Below are 19,467 nucleotides of genomic sequence, written 5' to 3'. Positions count from 1 at the left end.
GTGTGTCTCTGAGTGAGAATGTATCGTATGCAAACTGTCACTCAAGAAAAATAGGGTTTGGTTTACACAGAATGAGACCTGGATTAAAAAGGGGTGAAGTATAATACTAGGTGAGTGTTTGCACACCTGTAACTTCATCAAAATCAAGTTTTAATGAAGAGAGAAATGTGAAGTTTAATATCTCGTCTTCATCCTCAGTTCTTTTCTTGTAATTTCAGTACTTTCTCAAGAGAGCTATTTTTCAGCCTCTAATGCATGCTGGTTGCCGGGTGATTAGAGTGTGATTGGCACTTGGATCAGAAATAGATCTCAGAGCCACGAAGAACATCACACCCTGGCACTGGAGGTGGGAGAGCCAAGTTTAATTAGTGAGAATTTACCCACATACATCCTGGCAGACATGCATCCATGCAAATGCACTCATACAATTGAAAACTTTTTTTTTTTTGGGAACCTAGCACATCCACAAACGCACGTAACAAGTCACGCAGCATCATTGTCACGGTTATTTAAGTGTCAGATCAGGATTCTAAGAGCTTAATTGCCAGTGTCAGACATCACATGTATTTATATCAAGGGGTGTGAGCCAGATTGTCAGTGATATCAGAACTATTGACATAATCTTATTTCCTGAGATTACATTACATTAACTTTCTGTCAAGTTTGAAAGATATAAAACAAATCTTATGTGACTGGTTTGGAGCACAGGTCCTGTAAAATACACTGTATATTAGCTCTGATGATGTTGTGGTTTTGATGGAGAGCTGGGCAGCATTATGTGCTGGGATTTTGTGTTGCAGATGGTAGGAAAAAAGTGCAAGGAATGCAAACATGAGAAAGACGGATAAGACACGATGGCTTAAATTAGGTGCAGTAAATTTAGAAAGATTGGACTCTATATTTATTCAAGATAAGAGAGAGATGCCTGTGTCTGTTTATTCAATCCTTCACCCACTCACTTCCACAGGAATTCCGTCCATTACCACTCGCTTGAGCAGATGCACCATCCCACTTATGCCCACTACTGTAAAAATGTAGTGGGCAGCCAACTGCAGCAAGGCTTCTTTTTTTTTTAAAGGACGCACATACATTGTCCTCATGGACGTCTTTTAATCTAAAGAGACGCAATTATAGTTGCATTTATTTAATAAAAGACCTAAACCACACAATTTAGCCACAGTGTCTAAATTATAACAACCAAGAAAATGCATAAATAATTTTCCATAGTAAAAGATACAGACCTGATACTGAAACATCAGAGCAGCAGTGATAATTTACAGTTTTAATTTACAGATAATTTACATTACAATTAATTTGTTATGTTTTCTGTACAACTGACAATGGTTTAACAATCTTGAAGAGAGATGAATACAGAAAGAGGAGACAAATTAAACTGCAATTTTTATTTGGTTCCATATTTAGTGGTGATTTACTGGATGAAAAAAACAAAAACATGTCTGAATTTTTTATATTTCACTCCATCCCATGTCTATCTTACAATGACATAATTTGGAAAATATTTGTTTTATTGGCTCTTGTATACTCCAGCATATGAAGTCATGACTATGAAACAGACTAAGAGCTTCAAATACTGACTATAAACATCCATCTCAGATAAACGAGTGTTGTTTTTTTTTTTTTTTAGCCCTTTAGTCTCCTAATTTTAGGGATCCTTAATGTATTGAGTACATAAAAATAAATATAATTAAAGTCATCATATTTAATCTTTCTTTGCCATCACTGAGTGTCTTAAGACCATGACCAGCAGACATTAACAGGCTGTTTCCTCATGATACACTCCCAGGTCTGTACCAAACCATAAGGACACCTTTGAATTAAATACATGTTCTAGTGAATTGAGGTCATGTAACTGGTATTTCTAATGTTTTGCCGTAAAAAATTTGGTTTACCTGTCTGTTTGTAACAGATAATTTTCTTTCTGTAGTGTTTTAAAAAATAAGGGTCTAATGTTTGTAAAGCCTGACACTATAGTTGTGAAATTCTTTGAAAACCATCAAAGCTCAAAAGTCAGAACATGTTGTAGTACCAAGTATAGTATCTAGTATTTCCAGACTGCACTGCCTACACTATACCACAGATGCATGTTTTGGGTTCCTAAGGATCCTGCTCTGCCCTGATTCAATTTCAGCCTATTACCCCATGCATTTGAAAAGCAGGCTGACAAAATGTAGCTACCAGCTTTCAACACTGTCAATTCTCTGGACCATATCTTTAGCAGAAACCCCTTTTCTTATCATTTCCTCATTTGCATGAATTTGCAATGGAGTCACTGACATCACTGCATGATTTATAGTAAGGTCAATGGTGTGACTGAAGAGCAGCATCCAAAAAAGCTGGGTGGTACTTGAGCATATTTGCATATTTAAGTGTCTTCCTTCTTCTTAATGCTTTCTGTCTCCTACACACTCTCAGAGACACACACACCTGAATAACACAAAATGACCATAATAGGTACCCATAGTTAGAAAATGTGTTGCCGTATAACTAATGTCTTTGTATTTTGTTTACTGTGCCAATGAACTTGAGCAGTAGGTTTATCATAGCCCACATGTGGAAAATGACCGACTGTATGTTCAGCCAATCAACAACCAAAACTGTAGCGTCTTGGACAGATTTAACCCATGTGGCCATAAAACTGCCAGAACCAACAAACAGAAGAGATATCTGGTGGATGTCTATTCCAGCTGGACAGATGAGTTTTCAGTGTCCAAGACAAAACAATAAAATATACAAAAACAGTATTAAGTATTAAGAGATCAAACTATATTAAACAGAGACATGTGATGTACCAAGAGGATAGGAGTTACTAAGCCAGTGCTGGCTTCCATGAGAGTTGGTCCATGGTCAGGTAAAATCACTGTCTTTAGTCTACTAATATCTCTGTCCACTGACAAACACAATACATGCAACAAATGTAAGAACAACACAAACACAATTTGTTGGTTGTTGCTGCAGTTACACCTTTTCTGTAAATGATACCATATGAGCTTTTAGGCCCAGTTCAAACTACACAATTGTGACATAAATGTTGTCGTGGCCGATAAATTTCCAGCATCGGGCCTCAATATCAACATTGGGAATGATGGACGTGCCTTATAGTGTGACATAATCAAAGAACAGCAAAGTGGTGTCTGGGATTGCCCACCACACCCAACAAAAAGTCTACTGTGTCACAATTTTTTGCATTTTCCATTGCTCCTTGTTGGCCAATACAATACAATAACAATGCTCTCTGTCATAAACATGGCGTCAAGATTATATCACCGCTTGTTGGTTTGGAATGCACTGGACAGCGGTTTACCACATTTACAATTCCTTGATCCTCTGCAAAGACACGCAAAGACATGAGTGATGATTAGTTGGGGTCAAACTTGTAGTGTTGCCAGTCTCCTGACTGTGGAAATGCAACAAGAATTTATGGCACTATGACTGCTGGATAAAAACTTGTGTGATCCCAGCATTAGTGGCTAGAAAGTTATTAGCTAAGTTACTAAATTCTCCAGTAAGTTGATAGACATGCTAATTAAATATTATATATATATATATATAAAATAAATTAAAAATAACAATCACACATTTCTTTATGGGCAAATACTGATAGACACACAAGCTCAGACATACATACATACACATACATACACACACACAGCTCTATTCCCCAGGCACCTTACTGGGTGAAAGTTCCTAACACACAAGCACTTTTATGACTGAGTGGACCTACACAGTCAAGCCTCTGATCAGCAGAGTGGAAGAATCCCATTACAAACAAACTCTGCCCCATCATGCACACAAATACCCACCCACACATATTCACAAATACACACACACATTATTCACACAAGCACACATCTCTCACACACATAAATGAATACATACACACACACACATACACACACACACACACACACTCTGTGTTAGAGTGTTAATTGCTGAGGCCAGAATTAGCAGGAGGTGAGACTGCCAGAGAGCGCTGAATGACCGATGAGACAGAATTACTGACTTAAGCAGAGAAGAGGAACATAAAAAGAGGGAGAGATGGGAGGAGATAGGAGGAGGAATTAAGGGAAGTTTTTAGTGAAGAGGTGGAGGAGAAGGCCAAAGCTTCATCATCATCTCCCTTGGGTGCAGGCTGTGGTGCCTTGATTATGCATTCAGCTCTCTTGCAAAAAACACACAACCCTCAGAAAATATAGCCCTGTCAGCCTACTTCAGCACAGAGGCTGACCTTAGAGAGTGCGTGTCTGCGTGTGTGTGTGTGTGTGTGTGTGTGTGTGTATGTGTGTGTCTGTGTGTGACTCTGTGCATATGTGCAAGAAAATGTTTTCTAATGTGCAGGAAGTCAGCAATAAAATAACGAGAACAGTTAATGAGTTTTGTTGTGCAAAATCAAAATTAGATTTATGACTGAGTTGATTAATCAGGATTAGATGTTCAGTGGGTGTGATTATGATGTTCATCAGCACTAATGAGCAATTATTATACATTAAACACAACTTTGGAAAGTACCATTACAGTATGTAGAACTAGTCAGTGAAGCAATAAAGCTAATAAGCAGAGCCCATGATTAGCTAATAGTTCCAATATTATTATTTTTCATTTTCTCTTTGCAGATGTGTTAGGTGGGTTAGTACAAAAATGTGTGTACGAGTCTGCATGTGTTTTTGTGGTGGGCTAGTAAAGTAGAAACAGCATACAGACAGTACAGAGGCCCTTCACTGTAAGGACAGACACTGTTGTTTACACACACACTTCTAAGCATACTTGAACAAAACACATTTTAATGCACTATATCTTCGAGCAGTACATACCATACACACTTTATTCTCTGTGTTGACAAGTGTATATATTCCTGCAACAGTTTTCAGCCCAGGCAAAACAGTAGTGATGTCAGCTTGTGCAATCATTGTTCTCGAGAGCTGCTATAAAACTGGGTGTGATTCTTGGTCACCAGAGAACAGTTTCTGGTGTTTTGGTGACCCCTAAACTGTTTCCCTTAGACCTACATTTTGGTCCATGGCCAGCTTTCCCCTCAGATTTGTTGTTGATCTTCTTCACCTCGAGAGAATTAATATGAATATTTTTGTTGACCCCTTGACCTTTTTCTCTAGACCCACTGTGAGGCTAAATTGTCCACTTGTACAGAGATATACAAATCCAATGGGTGTGAAAAGGTCATAGACAGTACAACAAGGGCAGATACATGAGCATATCCATTAATGCTCAATAGATCCACAACCAATCCTGTACTTCAGATGTTTTCTTTTCACATGACAAACCTTCAAAGCACAACAGAGAGAACTCTGTAAAAAAACCAATAAATTGGCAAGGCTGATGTATTGACCGATATTATCTTATTTCTTACAGATACAGATGTATTATTTAACAATATATTGTTACTGGAACTCCCTAATATCAAAATCAGCATTTGCCTCAAAAATCCAGTATTGGTCAGTGTATAACAGAGATACTTAGACATTTTGGGCAACAACATTATTAACTTCATTGCCAAGAGTAAGAAGAGAAGATTCATACCAATGTTTGCTTGTTAAATATGAAGCTGCAGCCAGCAGATGATTAGCTCAGCATAATAACTGGAAACACAGGGAAAAAGTTTGTCCTGTTCTGTCTGAGCAATAGATCTGCCTACCAGCACCTCTATGACTCACTAATTACTACACTAAATCTTCTTGTTTGTTTTAATACATACAAAAGAAGTGTAAAAGCAAACACCTAAAACTGCAACTGTAGGTGATTTTGTTACATTTGGACAGAGCTAGGCTAGCTGTTTTCTCCTTTTTCCCAGCTTTATGCTAAGCTAACCAGTTGCTAGCTGAAAGTTGACATGGAAGGTAATAATGTTATCATTAGAAATGTCACATTTTTATTTGTAGTGTTTGTCTGTGTATGTTATTGTGCTTTTGTCTATCTTGACAGTTTGCATATAGATTTGTATTTTGTGTGCATCTGTCTGTGAACAAGCTGGTTTGCTTGCTTTTATTTATAACTGGACTAACTAACTGATTAGTTGTAACCACTAACAGACAGCAATCGCCTCACCACAGACTTGTACCGCAAAGAGGAAAACATCACGGTAACTCCAGTGGGTGGAGTCATCCACAGTCCACGCTACCCTAATGCTTACCCCCGCAACCTGCTGTTGTCATGGAAACTGCTGTCACCGCCAGGGAGCCGCATTCACCTGGAGTTTGACGGACACTTTGGCCTGGAGGAGGCTGAGAATGGAGTGTGCAGGTAAAGCATGAGATGCGGAAACAGAAACAAACAAAAAAAACAAATGGAGGGGAGTGATGGGATTGAGAAGGATTGAGGATTAGAGCATAAGGCAGAGAGAAATAAGCAGGATGACATTAAATGTCTTAAGCAAAAAAGACAAAGGAGCTAGAGACAATATCCGAAAGGAGAAAAGAAGGCTAGAGGTGCAGAGCACAAAGAGGAGGAAGCATTGATGAATTACAAGCGGCTATAAAGGAGAAAAATCAGATGAAAGTAACTGTGATTAAAGAACCAGAGAGGGAGAGAAGGAATGATGGAGAGGACGGTTTGGAGTGACAAAGGGGAGAGGAAAAGTTTATTGAGTAAAACTCTCAAGTTGAAAGGCTGTACAACAGCAACAGTAAAATATGTGAAACTGATTTGATAATGTATGCACTTTAGCACACCAACAATAAACTGTGATTGAAAGGATGCGGGAGAAAAGGATATAAAAAGGTGTATGGGTGTGGAAAACTATGAGAGAGATGGATAGTTGAAGTTTGCTTTCTTGGCAAGAAGTATAAGAGGTTTGTCCTTGAGGGTTGAGGGGAGAAAATAGACTTTTTAATCCCCATATGCAACTCTGCCGTCTTTGTAAGCACTTTGCTGAAAAGACAAGGGGGAGCAGCAGGGGGAAAAGAGAGGGAGGAGGGATTTGGAAAGGTAGGGAGAGGGAGAAAGGAGCTTTGTCTGCTTTTTCAAATCTTGTTTGTCACATTGACCATGTGCGTATTTCTATGTGTGTCTGATAGATGGACTCACTAATTGACTGGGGCATTGATCGCTGGAACCTTATTCAAAAACTTTTCCCACAAAATTCTTGTTGTCAAGCACTTTGGCAGGGCGGCCTGGAGGCTTGAGAAGACATCATAAAATTGTCTCACCGCAAGGAAAATCAACCTTTATTACAAACTGTGGTTTATTCGCCATGCTAGCGGCACACACTAGGCCATCAGTCTGTGATTTGGTCTACCACATCATCCAGGCTGAAATATCAATCAATAAAAAAAATCAAATAATCAACATAAATCAACAAGTTCTGGATGGAGTGCCATGACGTTTGGTACAGACATTCATGGTTCCAAGAAGAATAAAAACTACCAATAACTTCCATGTTTATTACTGCTTTCCTTAAATGTTCTTACATCTATTTATTTGGGTTAAAAAACACATTGATCCATTTATGCTTTGTTTCAGTTTTAAATTCTCACTTTTTGTATTGTCTTGACATGTATAATTTTTTTATCCTTCATCTTTCTCCTCCTCTTCCCTCCCACACATTCATCCACCTCTCCATTTCTCTCGCTCCAGGTATGACTTTGTTGAAGTGGAGGACCAATCAGAGACAAGCACTATAATTTGGGGTCGCTGGTGTGGGCAGAAAGCTCCACCTAGTCTCAACTCCAAAACCAACATGCTCAGAGTCACCTTCAAGTCTGATGATTACTTTGTTGCAAAGCCAGGATTCAAAGTCTACTACTCACTGCTGGTGAGAGACGTACACTTACACACTCACACACACACACAGTTATTTGAGACACAGCTTAAAGTTTTTGTCAAATCGGGTTCAGCCTGAATATCACACAATGCTCCAGGTAAAATGCTTCTTTCAATCTTTCACCTCCATGTGACAATAAAGGAGTGAGATGGTATGATGGGGAGATAAATAGACGGGAGAGAAACGGAGAGAATGAAGATCTGGTTACATGGTCTGTAAAATGCCAACAAGTATTAGCCAACTGTTCTTTTCTTACACGTCCACTCGACAGTAGAGGAGAGATGGAGGGATAGGGGAAAGAGGGGAGGAGGGAGGGAGGGAGGATGACAAAGTGTTCTCCTAAAGGCTGTCAAATGAGCAGATAAGGAGATTAGCTTTGTCATTCTGTCAGGAAGAGGGAAGAAGAAAGAGAGGGACTCTGATTTGAAGATGTTCTCCTGCCCTATAATCAGAGGGGAAAGGGGAAGAGAGAGAGAACAGCGGAGAGAGAGAGACAGGCATTTAAAGATGTTCCCTGGCTTCCTCTTTTATGAGTACAAAGGAGAGAGAGGGGAAGAGCCACAGCATCTCAGGCGGGGGTTGAACTGGTGGCATCACTTATTATTTGAGAAAAAAAGGAGAAAAAAGTGGTATGAGCACAGATGGAGTAAAGGGCAAGACAGTGTCAGAGAGAAAGAGAAATACTGTATTTGCAGACGGCCCTTCGCTTTCATGCCATCATTTTGATATTACAGCTGCGATTTTTAAGGAAAAGGCTGTCATTTTTCTTTGTATTTCTTATTGTCAACAAATCCCATGAAAAGACAAAGACCTACCCATCTATCTATGTCTATGGCACTCACAGCCCATAGCTCACAGATTCCCACTGAAGGTGTAAACATAAAAATTTTTGAAAAAAGGGCTCAGTCATCTCCTAAAACAGCTGGGCACTGCAATTTTTAGCAAAGATCATTCAAACTGAGTAAGAGGCACATTTGTTGGGGACTATTTTTAGCAGCGGATTAATACATGTTTGGGATGCTAGCTAGTATTTATGGGAGCAGGGACTGAGTACAAGGGACTGACTCAAAATAAACTACAGTGCGCATGTTTATTGTAATGAGATAATATCACCCAGTGCAATGTTGTGTTTATTGACCAGAACTATTGTCAGAAAAAGTAAAAGTACTCATGTTGCAGAATGACCACTGAGTGCTATCCAATCCTCTACAATGTTACAGAATTATTATCAATTTAATATTTATGTGCAGTGCTGTCCAAAACAAGTCACACAAAATATCAAAGATAGAACAGATATTATGTAGACTTATTCAGATTTTTTCTTGCTGATGTCCAGACACCAGAGTTGAAGAGGCTTCTCTGTTAAATGCGGATAAAATCAACATGATTGAAGAAATGCAGATGACTTCAAAGAGCCACACTGCAACAAATCCAAGTGTTGCTAGGTTGCTATGGCAATTTGTAACATGTTACAAAGAAAGAAACAGAGAAATCTCACAGCCAAAAACTGTATGTTTGAGCCAAATGAATCATTCATTACCTCAATCGAAGAAGACTAGAGAGTAGGTACACCACATTCAATCCAACATGACAACAGAGTAAAAGTACCTCAAAATATGGTACTTGACTAAATGTAGCCAGTTACTTTTCACCATTGCAAAATCCACAAGCAACTGCCTTATCTCGCTTTCTCAGACGCTCCCGTTACTTTTCTGTTTTCCGTCCCTCGTCATCATTTGTGATTTTTCCTCTGGTCAAATAATCGCTCTTCTGTACATTTAAAACAGAATCCAACTCTTGAGGCTTATCCTATTTGATCAGTTATACCCATTTTTCAAAGAGCTCATGTGTTTGAGTGTGTTTGTGTCTTTCCATCTTTCTCTCTCTCTCTCTCTCTCTCTCTCACACACACACACACACACACACACACACACACACACATACAAAGCTTCCCTTCAGCTAGACTGGAGCTGTGTGTGTGGCTTAATTTAGCAGGTCTAATTTGTTCTCTCCAGACCTGTCGAACAGATAAGAGGGAGGAGAGGAAGCAGAGAGAGGAAAAAGGAGGAAGAGAGAGACAGCGAAAGGCAGAGCGAGAATGAGGAGAAACAGCACTGGAAGGAGAGAACAGGTGTCTGAGATGGTATCAGCATGTCAGCTAATGACTAAAACAACCTGAACTGAGAGAGGCAGAAAGAGAGGGAGAGAGAGGCATTTGTGAGGTAGTGAGATATGGAGTGGACCAAGTTGGACTAGATAAAAGAAAAACCATGAGGGAAAATAAACCAGCATCACCGTGAGAGAGAGAAAAGGCAGAGGGAAGTCAGGTGGAAGCACACAGGGACAAGAGGGTGGATAAAGACAAATGAAACACAATTTTATTGCTAAACCCCCTACTATGTTTCTCTGTGTCTGTGTTTTTCACCTCATCATCACTTTCTCCAAATCAACCTGAATCTCTGCCTGTCTGATTAGAGCTTTTCACAGGGCCTCTGGGTTCCAAGTAACCAACACCTCACCCATGATGAGGTTGAGCCAGCTCCAAATTACATTCTGTCTTATCAGGTCTGGATAGGGTCTCATCCTGTTGCCACATCTTTGGTGTGTAGGACTGATACCTGAGTGGATCCATGCATACTTACTTGTAACAATCACCAGAGAAATATATGTTCTTTGAGGCGAAACGGAGAGTTTGAACAGTGATGTGCAGGACTAATGACATACAACACAGCTCATAATGACCTTTCACGGCTACTTGTTAATTACAGGAGCATCATGCTACTAAAACGTTGTTGTTCATGTTCTTTAGACTTAGTCACTTCATGCACCTTGGGTAGAGTGTATAGCTAAGTCTCTAAGTGTAAATTCATCCAAGAGATATTAGAAACATAATGAAATCAGAATATTTAAACTTCCCAAGGTGGTCTGAGATGCATTCTGACCAGATTTCGAAAATATGCAAATGTATCCTTCTCTGCAAGATGAGTGCATAATCTTAAGGCTTCCCAAGTGAAGGGCAGTAAGCAGTCTGTGGATTCCGCACTGAAGCCACGTTTCTCTCTTTCTCATTAACCTTTATGGAAAAAAAGTGATTCTAAAGATTTCAACATATACGGTTATACAGAAAGTTTGATGAGCTGTTTTAGCATTTATCTGATCCATGAAGATGAGAAAAACATTAGTCCATCACTGCATGCTATCCATGTTTGCTATTGTTGCTGTAACTTAACTGCCGCTGGTGATTTTTAGTCAACATCAACCAGCTTCCACAGCATTTGTGACCTGATCTATGGCCAAGTGTGAACAAAAGTGTATCTGGATTTTATTCATACACTATATATATTCTTCTTTGATCCCTTTCAAATGTTGTTTTCTGTGGGTGTGACTTGTCATCTGCTATGCAGACTTGCATGATCACATAAGATAAACATTTTAAGAGCTATTTCTTCATAAAGACCCAAATAAATGCTTTACAAGTGCAGAATGAGCCTCAGAAGCAGCTCTGAGTTTATCTTTGTAAGACCGCAGAACCTCAGATTTCCATTTCTGTTTGTTTGTATGTCTTTTCTGCCAATATTGATTTTGCTGTCTGAGATACTACAAATAACAGTGATGTGTGTTGGGTGGGTATTCCTGGGAAGTGTTGCTAAGCCAGGTGCAGTTGGGAAATTGATCCAGGAATATGATCCAAGTTAGTTCCCAGAACCCCATTCAGAGTCATCCAACATTCTCATACAGATAAGACTCATGAATATTCCTTATATGTGAATATAACCCCACATGAAACCAAAAATATTAATGTGTGCATTATGTGTTATGCATTATGTTTGTGCTTGTATTGCTCATCTTTCCTCATCTTTGTGAGGACCAATTTCAGTTTTAAACCATCTTCTTGTGAACATATCATTGTGAGGACATTTTGGCAGGTCCTCACAGCTTCAAAGAGACAGTATCAAAACTGATATATTTACATAAATATATTGCAGATTACAACTAGTAAGTATCCCACTAAACTACAAGAAAAGCCACTGCATTTTCCCAACTTTAACTTTGAAATTAGCTTAGACTCAGACACAGATAAAATAGCTTAAATGTGGCCAGTGTGATTTATCTACTAACTTAAATGTCCCCCGGCTGTGAGCGAGATACCTGGTCATGCGAGGTAAAGTCGACAGGGAAATGCTCTTGCCTTCCTCCTCATCTACCACACACTTAATCCTCAGCTGCTCCACTGTCCAACTGTACAAAATGGAGGTTGAAAAGGGCAGCTCCCTGGTGTCCCTTCCAGTAGACTGCTACTGTAAATAAGAATTTGTTCCCTTGCCACCAGTGAATATGGCGATATTGCCTGAAATATTACTTTTAGCTTCTAGAACAAATATTGCTTTATAAATCAAACGAAAAGGTCATTCAAAAACTTCTCACCTACAAAATGAGCAACTTGACAAACACTCCCTGAAAAGATCCTTGTAAATCCTGTAGACTTTTTAAAGTGAGTGAAACGTACCAGCTATACAGTAACTAATCCCTGCAATTTCACAGTACAAGACGCCTCTGACAAGATGCTCTGTCCTTTTACTACCTCTTCATTTATTTTTGATTAATAAGTAACATACAGCATAACTTTCTATCATTCACCAAAATTTGATTTCTCCATACAGATGCAGGATGACTGATGAAAACTGATAATTGAGTGAGGTACCATTCAGTCCATATGACTAACTCTGACTGTAATACTGTAAGTCGGTAAGAACATCAAAAGCACCAGAACTAATAATTGGAAATAATTTATTAAGTTTTTTGTCCAGAACAAGTAAACCAGCCAACAGTTGTACAAGTGGCCTTAGTTTTTGATCAGTTTAGAACACAAACCTGTGCTAAGCTTTTATCTACTTTCTCCTGAGTTACATTTCCAACAAACATATACATGTGTATATCAAATTGTGTAAATGTTAAAATACAAAAATGTTGGTAAAATCATGAGATAAGTAGGTCGGGGGTAAAGGTTTGGTACTGTAGCTGGTAGGTGACTACAGTCTGTGTGTTGAGAGGTCTTCAGTCTACAGGTTCTGAAAACAGACTGTCCCTCTATCTGGCCTATACTATTAAGTGGCCCAGATGTGCTTAATGAGAAGCATTTAACCTTAAAAGGAAACAAGAGTAGGAATCTGTAAACATACATTTACTCATACACATGCACACTCATACACTCTTACAGGAAACCTTCTGACCTCATTCACAGCTGGTTTGGGTGTGCATTTATCCAAAGGCCACATACGAGAATCTGTTAAACAGAAAAACTTGGCGCCCTGACAGGCTTTGATGTCAACTCTATTACATTCACAGACAAACACACACACACACACACTTACACACACAGACGCTGAGACAAAGTGAGGGCACCGTGTCTTTGAAGTGTGTTTGAGACAGATTTACTGTTCCACATTGACCAGAGATGGTATTTAAGACTCTTCAAGGAGAAGGATTCGATAGCCAGTGAGATTTTATGTGTATGTGTGTGTGTGTGTGTGTGTGTGTGTGAGGATGAAGGAGAAAGACAAAGAATGTGTGCATGTGTGCCAAATGTGTCAGTCTGATGAGTGTTTATCACTTAAACGTGCTTTGACCAGAACCTGATTTCCTTCACACACACACAGACACACAGAGAGACATGCTGCGACCAGCTTCACTGTAAATTCTTCAGGGATTTTTCTGACACAATGACAGTCCATCACTTAGACAGGCAGACACCTGAGTACCCTGGATAACCTTAGATTACAGTACATGTGAACTCTCCACCCTGTCTGCTACAAGCTGTGTTTAAAGTCTACTATTTAAAAAGTATAAAGTGAGGGTACTGGAGTGATACATGGAAATGTCTGCCTTCGGCAACCGGGGTTTCTGTCCCATCTGATGATCTTTCCCTAACCTTTACATGTGGTTTTACTGTGGCTGCCTAACCTCAACCTCCGCAGCAACTGTGAGTAAATGCAGAAATATGTGCAATATGAATGTTATGTCTGCGAAATAAAAGAAAAGCATCATCTAGGTGGCATTGCCACTTAAGTGCAGCCCACACCAGCAGTGTTTCTGAGTCATTCACCCTTCTAATGCAACAGATACACTCCAGTTTCTACATATATCTACATGATCATAACTTGACTTTTGTTCTAGTTGCCTAAACTTCACCACACCTCAACAGTGATTTATTTGCCAGACACCAAGCAGACAACATTTCCATTTATCAAGTTTTCCCCTACACACAGTTATTGTGATGCATGAATGTGTGTCTAGGGAGTTATGAGTAGGCCATAACAGGACCACTTACATACCTACAGTGCCTCTACACATAGGTGTTGCAGCACACAAAACCATGATTCCTTTAGTCGTAACTAAATCATACAGTATTTGATGAATCCATCATTATCAAGCTGCTTTTATCACTAACTGAAAAGCATCTCAACTAACTAACTAATTAAACATACATAATCAGGAACACAACATACATTTTTTCCCCATTCACTCAATAATTGCCTTTCTTCCTTTCTTCAGTATTCTTATCCATTTTCTGCTCAACTGATCAACTGGTTATTTCTGCCTTCAATCCTTGCAGTATGAATCTTCTCTACCTGCAGCCAACACCAACTGGGAAGCTGTCACTATGCCCATGTCGGTGAGTCATGCACCCACATACACACTTAATGACTGTTAAAATCATAAAATTAGAATTTAACAGCCATGGTTGACCTCTGTTAGAATTAGACATATTTTTTGTTGCCAGAACCAGACCTGCTTTTTAAGTCACACATTAACCACAGAATGGAAGAAATAAATGCATATTTAAGAATTGTGTACTGTGAAAAAAAGAAATGTCAGGTTAGGTAAATGTCACATTCATCATCAGGATTATACTACTTTCAATTTCAAACTAATATTGGATGTTTTAAAAACTTCAAATCCTTTGATGTAGATGGAACATAATGTTTTCAGTCCTTATAGCCTACCTGCCTTCCAACCCCACATATAAGCGTGATCCTAAGCACACAGAGGAACAGTGGCAAAACCAATAATTATGATATATGGTCCATTTGCTTTAGCCAGCACACATCCAGACACAATATATTCATGCATGTACATACTATATTTGCTATGCATGAAGCTGGAGATGTAACATGACATGCTTCCTTGGACTAATGATTTTGTAAGTACATATAATCGGTGTAATTTGTGTGTCTGTGTGCATGAGTGGTGGGGTTCAGTGACATATGTGAACATAATAATTAGTGTGCGCTGGGCTGCATGGCAGTTTTTCTACATGGATTGATATGATTATATGTACGTGGGTGTTTTTTTAAGGCATTTATGTATGGATATGTCATTGCCACTGCAGATGGTATGTACATTTGTGGCTTGTTGGCCTCTTCTACTTTATATTCAAATCTGCTATGTGGGTTTTCCCAGTGATTTAAGGTGTGGTTGTTTCACATGAAGTTCACATTGGTAACTGTTTCACAATAATGAGCAAGTGTGATACATTCATCATGAAGACAATAATGATTTTTCAGCTCTTGGCTTCTTGCAGATCTTGAGCTGTGTTCCTCTAAAACAGGGAGCGATTGAATTAGATGATAATTCAGTCATTCAGTTGAGCTGTCAAGTCATCATTTATCTTACATAAGCCAGGGTCACATTTTTATAGTGTGGTGAAGTGATACTTAAATTATCATTTTTAATTCATACTTATTAAGTCACTGTGTTTAAGCTCTTACAATAAATGTTAACAAATGTTAGGTCTCTCAGGTGCACTTATGTTACCATGTTAGCTTTAATGAATCTAAGTCCCCTCCCTAAGCCTCTGACATTTTCCCATCACTTATCCATGTCCTTTGGCCTGTATAGAAGTCAGTGCTGATTATGGCAGCTAAAGTCACAGGCATAATAGTCGTACATGTTATACGAATTTGATTGCAATTGCCTCCTATCTAGATAAATAGCCAGCAGTGGAGTCGCGGCCATCTAGGAATCATCTGAGTGATGTGCTCTTACTTTTCTCTTCCAATTTAACGAATGATCCTCAGTGATAAGATATGAAGATGAACATTTAAAGAGAAACATGAAATTAAATTTAAAAGTATGAATTTTCCTATTGAACTTTTCTCTTTCCATATCTATATCTCAGACTTCATGTTGACATTGCAGAATGACTGCATTCAAAAAATTATAAAATTAAAAAATTATAGCACAACAATAACTAACAATACATATAAGTTGGAAATTATTACCAACAATTTGTTGTGTTGTTGAATTTGGATAATAATATAGCAGGTTTGAAAAAAAAACAAAAAAAACAGAGCAGTGTAAAGCTCAGTTTTTCAAGCATGTACCGTAATTTCCGGACTATAAGCCGCTACTTTTTTCACACGCTTTGAAACTTGCGGCTTAAACGATGCGGCTAATTTATAGATTTTTACGGGCTAACGAGCTTCATGCCGCAAAAACATTTAGACACCTGCGGCTTATAGATAAGTGCGGTGTATATGTACTTTTTTTTTTTTTCCTTTTTAAATTTTGTGGGTGTGGCTTATAGTCAGATGCACTCAATAGTCCGGAAATTACGGTAATGATTTTTATTTTCTAGTTCCAAGTTCAGTTTCATACTCAGGTTTGACTATAGATTTGTTGTGAAATGCAGTTTAAAGTTTCAGAATCATAGTGTGCTGTGTACAGGCAACAGGCTGGTTTCTTAACTTACAGTAAACATCAGAATATTCTCATATTTACTCGCCTGCAAAACATCTGTCATTTTCCATTTAACTAAAAGCTGTGCCTGAAATGTTTGGCAAAAAGTGTCCTTTATGTTCATGGCTCTTTATTTCTTTGTGGTAGTGTGGAGTTTATCTGTTGATATCTAGAAATCTTCCCCTGAATTGGATGTCTTTTCAATGCTTGGAAAGAAACAGTACTGACCTCCCCACCACAGTACATGCTGTAACTACGGACTGAACAATAAAATAGGCAGTTTTTAAGACACCATGGAAATCTGTCAAGGATTTCACCAGATCAAAAAACCAATTTATCCGAAGAAGGAGCTCTCTGCACTCTGTGTATAAAGCTATTGCTTCCACATTTCATACACAAACCTGATGAAAAAAAAAACACAGTATATCCACCTGATTTGCTACTCCACTGGTCCTCCAGTAACTGCTTTAAATTGGGTTGTCTTACAGTTATGTGCTGCAGAACAATGGTGGAAGAAATAATGTGTTAGGCTTAAATTTCATCATTTTGTCTTTGCCTTTTGACCTTTGCTCTTTGCAGGACAGTGGTGGAGGGCAGATGTCTGTCCCAGTCACAGAGGTTCCTTTCTCACTGGAGGATCTGGACCGAACCATAGCTGCCTTTGACACTATAGAGCAGCTTCTCAAATCCCTGAACCCAGAAACCTGGAGACAGGACCTGGATAGCATCTACACTCAAACACACATACATTATAGATCCAGGGCCTATCATCTGGCCAGCAGACATAATAAAGGTAAGATATATTTTTATATCTTTTAGTTTTACAAGCCATTTGAGACCTACACATGATCCTGTCCAACAAACATATGTACATCATTTTAAAAACACATGTAATATTGTCTCAGAATCTGTCAGACAGGCAGAGCACTAAACACAAACATACATGACCTTGCTTGACCTTGCTTTCAGTGTAACAATCAGTTTCATTTGGTTCTAATATAACTGCTGCAAATTGTATGTGCTGCTACAATACAGTTTTACAATGCAGTACTGGGACGAAAAAGTAGAGTAGCGTAGTAGATATGATAAAGAAAACGCCATTTACAAGGGGTAATTGATAAGTTTGCAGGTCAGCACTAGTTAGAAGTACTAACAACCCTCTCATGAGTCATTCAAATTCCTATTAATGTAAAAGGTTGTGCAAAATGTTGCTTTGTTGCTCTAGTAATTATCTCAGTTTCCAGAGACACAACATGTGATGTTAAACCATGTGGAAATAATGTCCCTGTTTTCTCAAATGAATAAAGATACATTTCACAGAACTACTGACTATTTCTGTATATCAAAATGTAGGCACTTCATAGAAGCCTTTTCAGTGACATTGTGAGTTTGGAAAGTTGATGCAGAGGATCAAACAGTGATGCTCTCATCCTGTTTTAGTGTGCTGCAGATGGTGATCCTAAACAACTCTGCTGTGTTCACAGTATTTCACTGCAGATTGGTGCAGTTGATGGTAGCTGGTGTAATAGAGGGGAGGGGGGAGCGTGCAGCCTTGTGCTGACCAAGAAAGACCCACACATCAGGAGGCCCATTCTCACATACTGGGGTATACATGAAACTCAGTGGTACAGCATTGCAGAGGAGAGAGAGTCTATGGCTCAGAAAATTTTTAGTCAGAGCTGTAATGACTGTAATGGAGCCACATTGCTTCCTCATGATCAAATACAGTATAGCACAGGTGACAGCCAGTGAAACTGTGCTAATTAAGTGTTGCATATTCAACTAAACCCACATTATCTAGTCTGTGTTGAGCAAGATAGAGAGCTCATATTATATTAGTTTGTCTGATGGTTGGGTGCAACTCTACCCACTTAGTTTGGTATGTGGGACAAAGTGTTTAAAGGTAGAAAAATACATCTGTGCATTTAACTCCCACTCTGCAGAACATAAAATGGAAATAATGGAGTTACAGCATGATAAATTGGGGTGTCAAAATACTTTTTGAACTTGAAAAAAATATATATAATAATTAATATAGCCCCTGCTCATATTATGAGGCAACAGTTGTGCCTCACTAAGTTGTTGCATCATCAAATGAGCAGTTTGCCCTCTAGGGGGTCTAACAGTGAGTCAGTGACAGATTTAAGGTGAGACAGGACCAGCAGTTCAAGGCAATTCTTTACTGTGAAGTCTGTGCCAATGACCCCGCAGTCACTGAGGCAATAGATTTTGTCCTTAGGATGCACAGTTAGAGCGGATGTCTTAGAGCAGATATGAAAATTTGGCAGGCATACACTTATTACACGTACACACACATGCGTCAGTCGTGCGGAAAATGTGCTCAGGGATGTGTGTGTGTGTGTATTCAAACTTGCAACATATCTGAGTACATTTGATCCCATCACTCTCACCTGCGCTTCTGCATCTCTCTCCCGCTCTCTTTCTCACTCTCTCTTTCTACCTGAGGGCTCTCCTGTTCCTTAGTAAATATTTGTGCTTGACAGCAAATCTATCTCTATTTATCAGCGCCTGTGTGCTCGGCTGGCATGAGGCAGCTCAATGTATGGGGAGCATGTTGCAGCGCTACAGAGAGGTGCATAGGTGCTGCAGACCTTTGATACACTATACCAGTGTAGCTCGCTCTAATTGGAAATTCAACCTGTGCAGCCGAGCAGAAATCTGCCACAGTCAGCAGCTCGGCTTTGTTTTCATTAAGACACATACACAGTATAACTCACACCCACCTTTGTTCCCATGAAGGACAGTAAGTCTAATCATGATACTAATTGGGACATTTAAGTCCAAGTAACTCATATACATGCAGACTAACAAATTAAAATAAAATCATAATAATACTTAGACAAACATATTTTTGTGTAGAAGTTTAGAGTAGAATATATTACATCAACAGTCTTCACATATACACACACACGTTA

The 19,467-nt window shown here is 39.0% G+C and overlaps 1 protein-coding gene across 3 annotated transcripts in view; it reads left to right on the top strand.

The window, feature by feature from the left end:
- The window catches only part of pdgfd (platelet derived growth factor d), a 48,142-nt gene that overhangs the window by 19,681 nt on the left and 8,994 nt on the right, over window positions 1-19,467 (top strand). Inside the window, exons 2-5 of one of the 3 annotated variants that reach the window (XM_018681613.2) lie at window positions 6,063-6,273; window positions 7,606-7,783; window positions 14,406-14,465; window positions 17,111-17,324. In XM_018681613.2, the coding sequence (XP_018537129.1) occupies window positions 6,063-6,273; window positions 7,606-7,783; window positions 14,406-14,465; window positions 17,111-17,324 (663 nt within the window). The remainder of the gene's footprint in view (window positions 1-6,062; window positions 6,274-7,605; window positions 7,784-14,405; window positions 14,466-17,110; window positions 17,325-19,467) is intronic. The other 2 variants (XM_018681614.2, XM_051065418.1) reach the window with 2 other exon arrangements.

Source organism: Lates calcarifer, linkage group LG21 (genome assembly GCF_001640805.2).
Source record: "Lates calcarifer isolate ASB-BC8 linkage group LG21, TLL_Latcal_v3, whole genome shotgun sequence".
NCBI lineage: Eukaryota > Metazoa > Chordata > Actinopteri > Centropomidae > Lates > Lates calcarifer.
The sequence above is the reverse complement of the archived record's forward strand: the minus strand, read 5'-3'. Positions and strand labels throughout refer to the sequence as shown.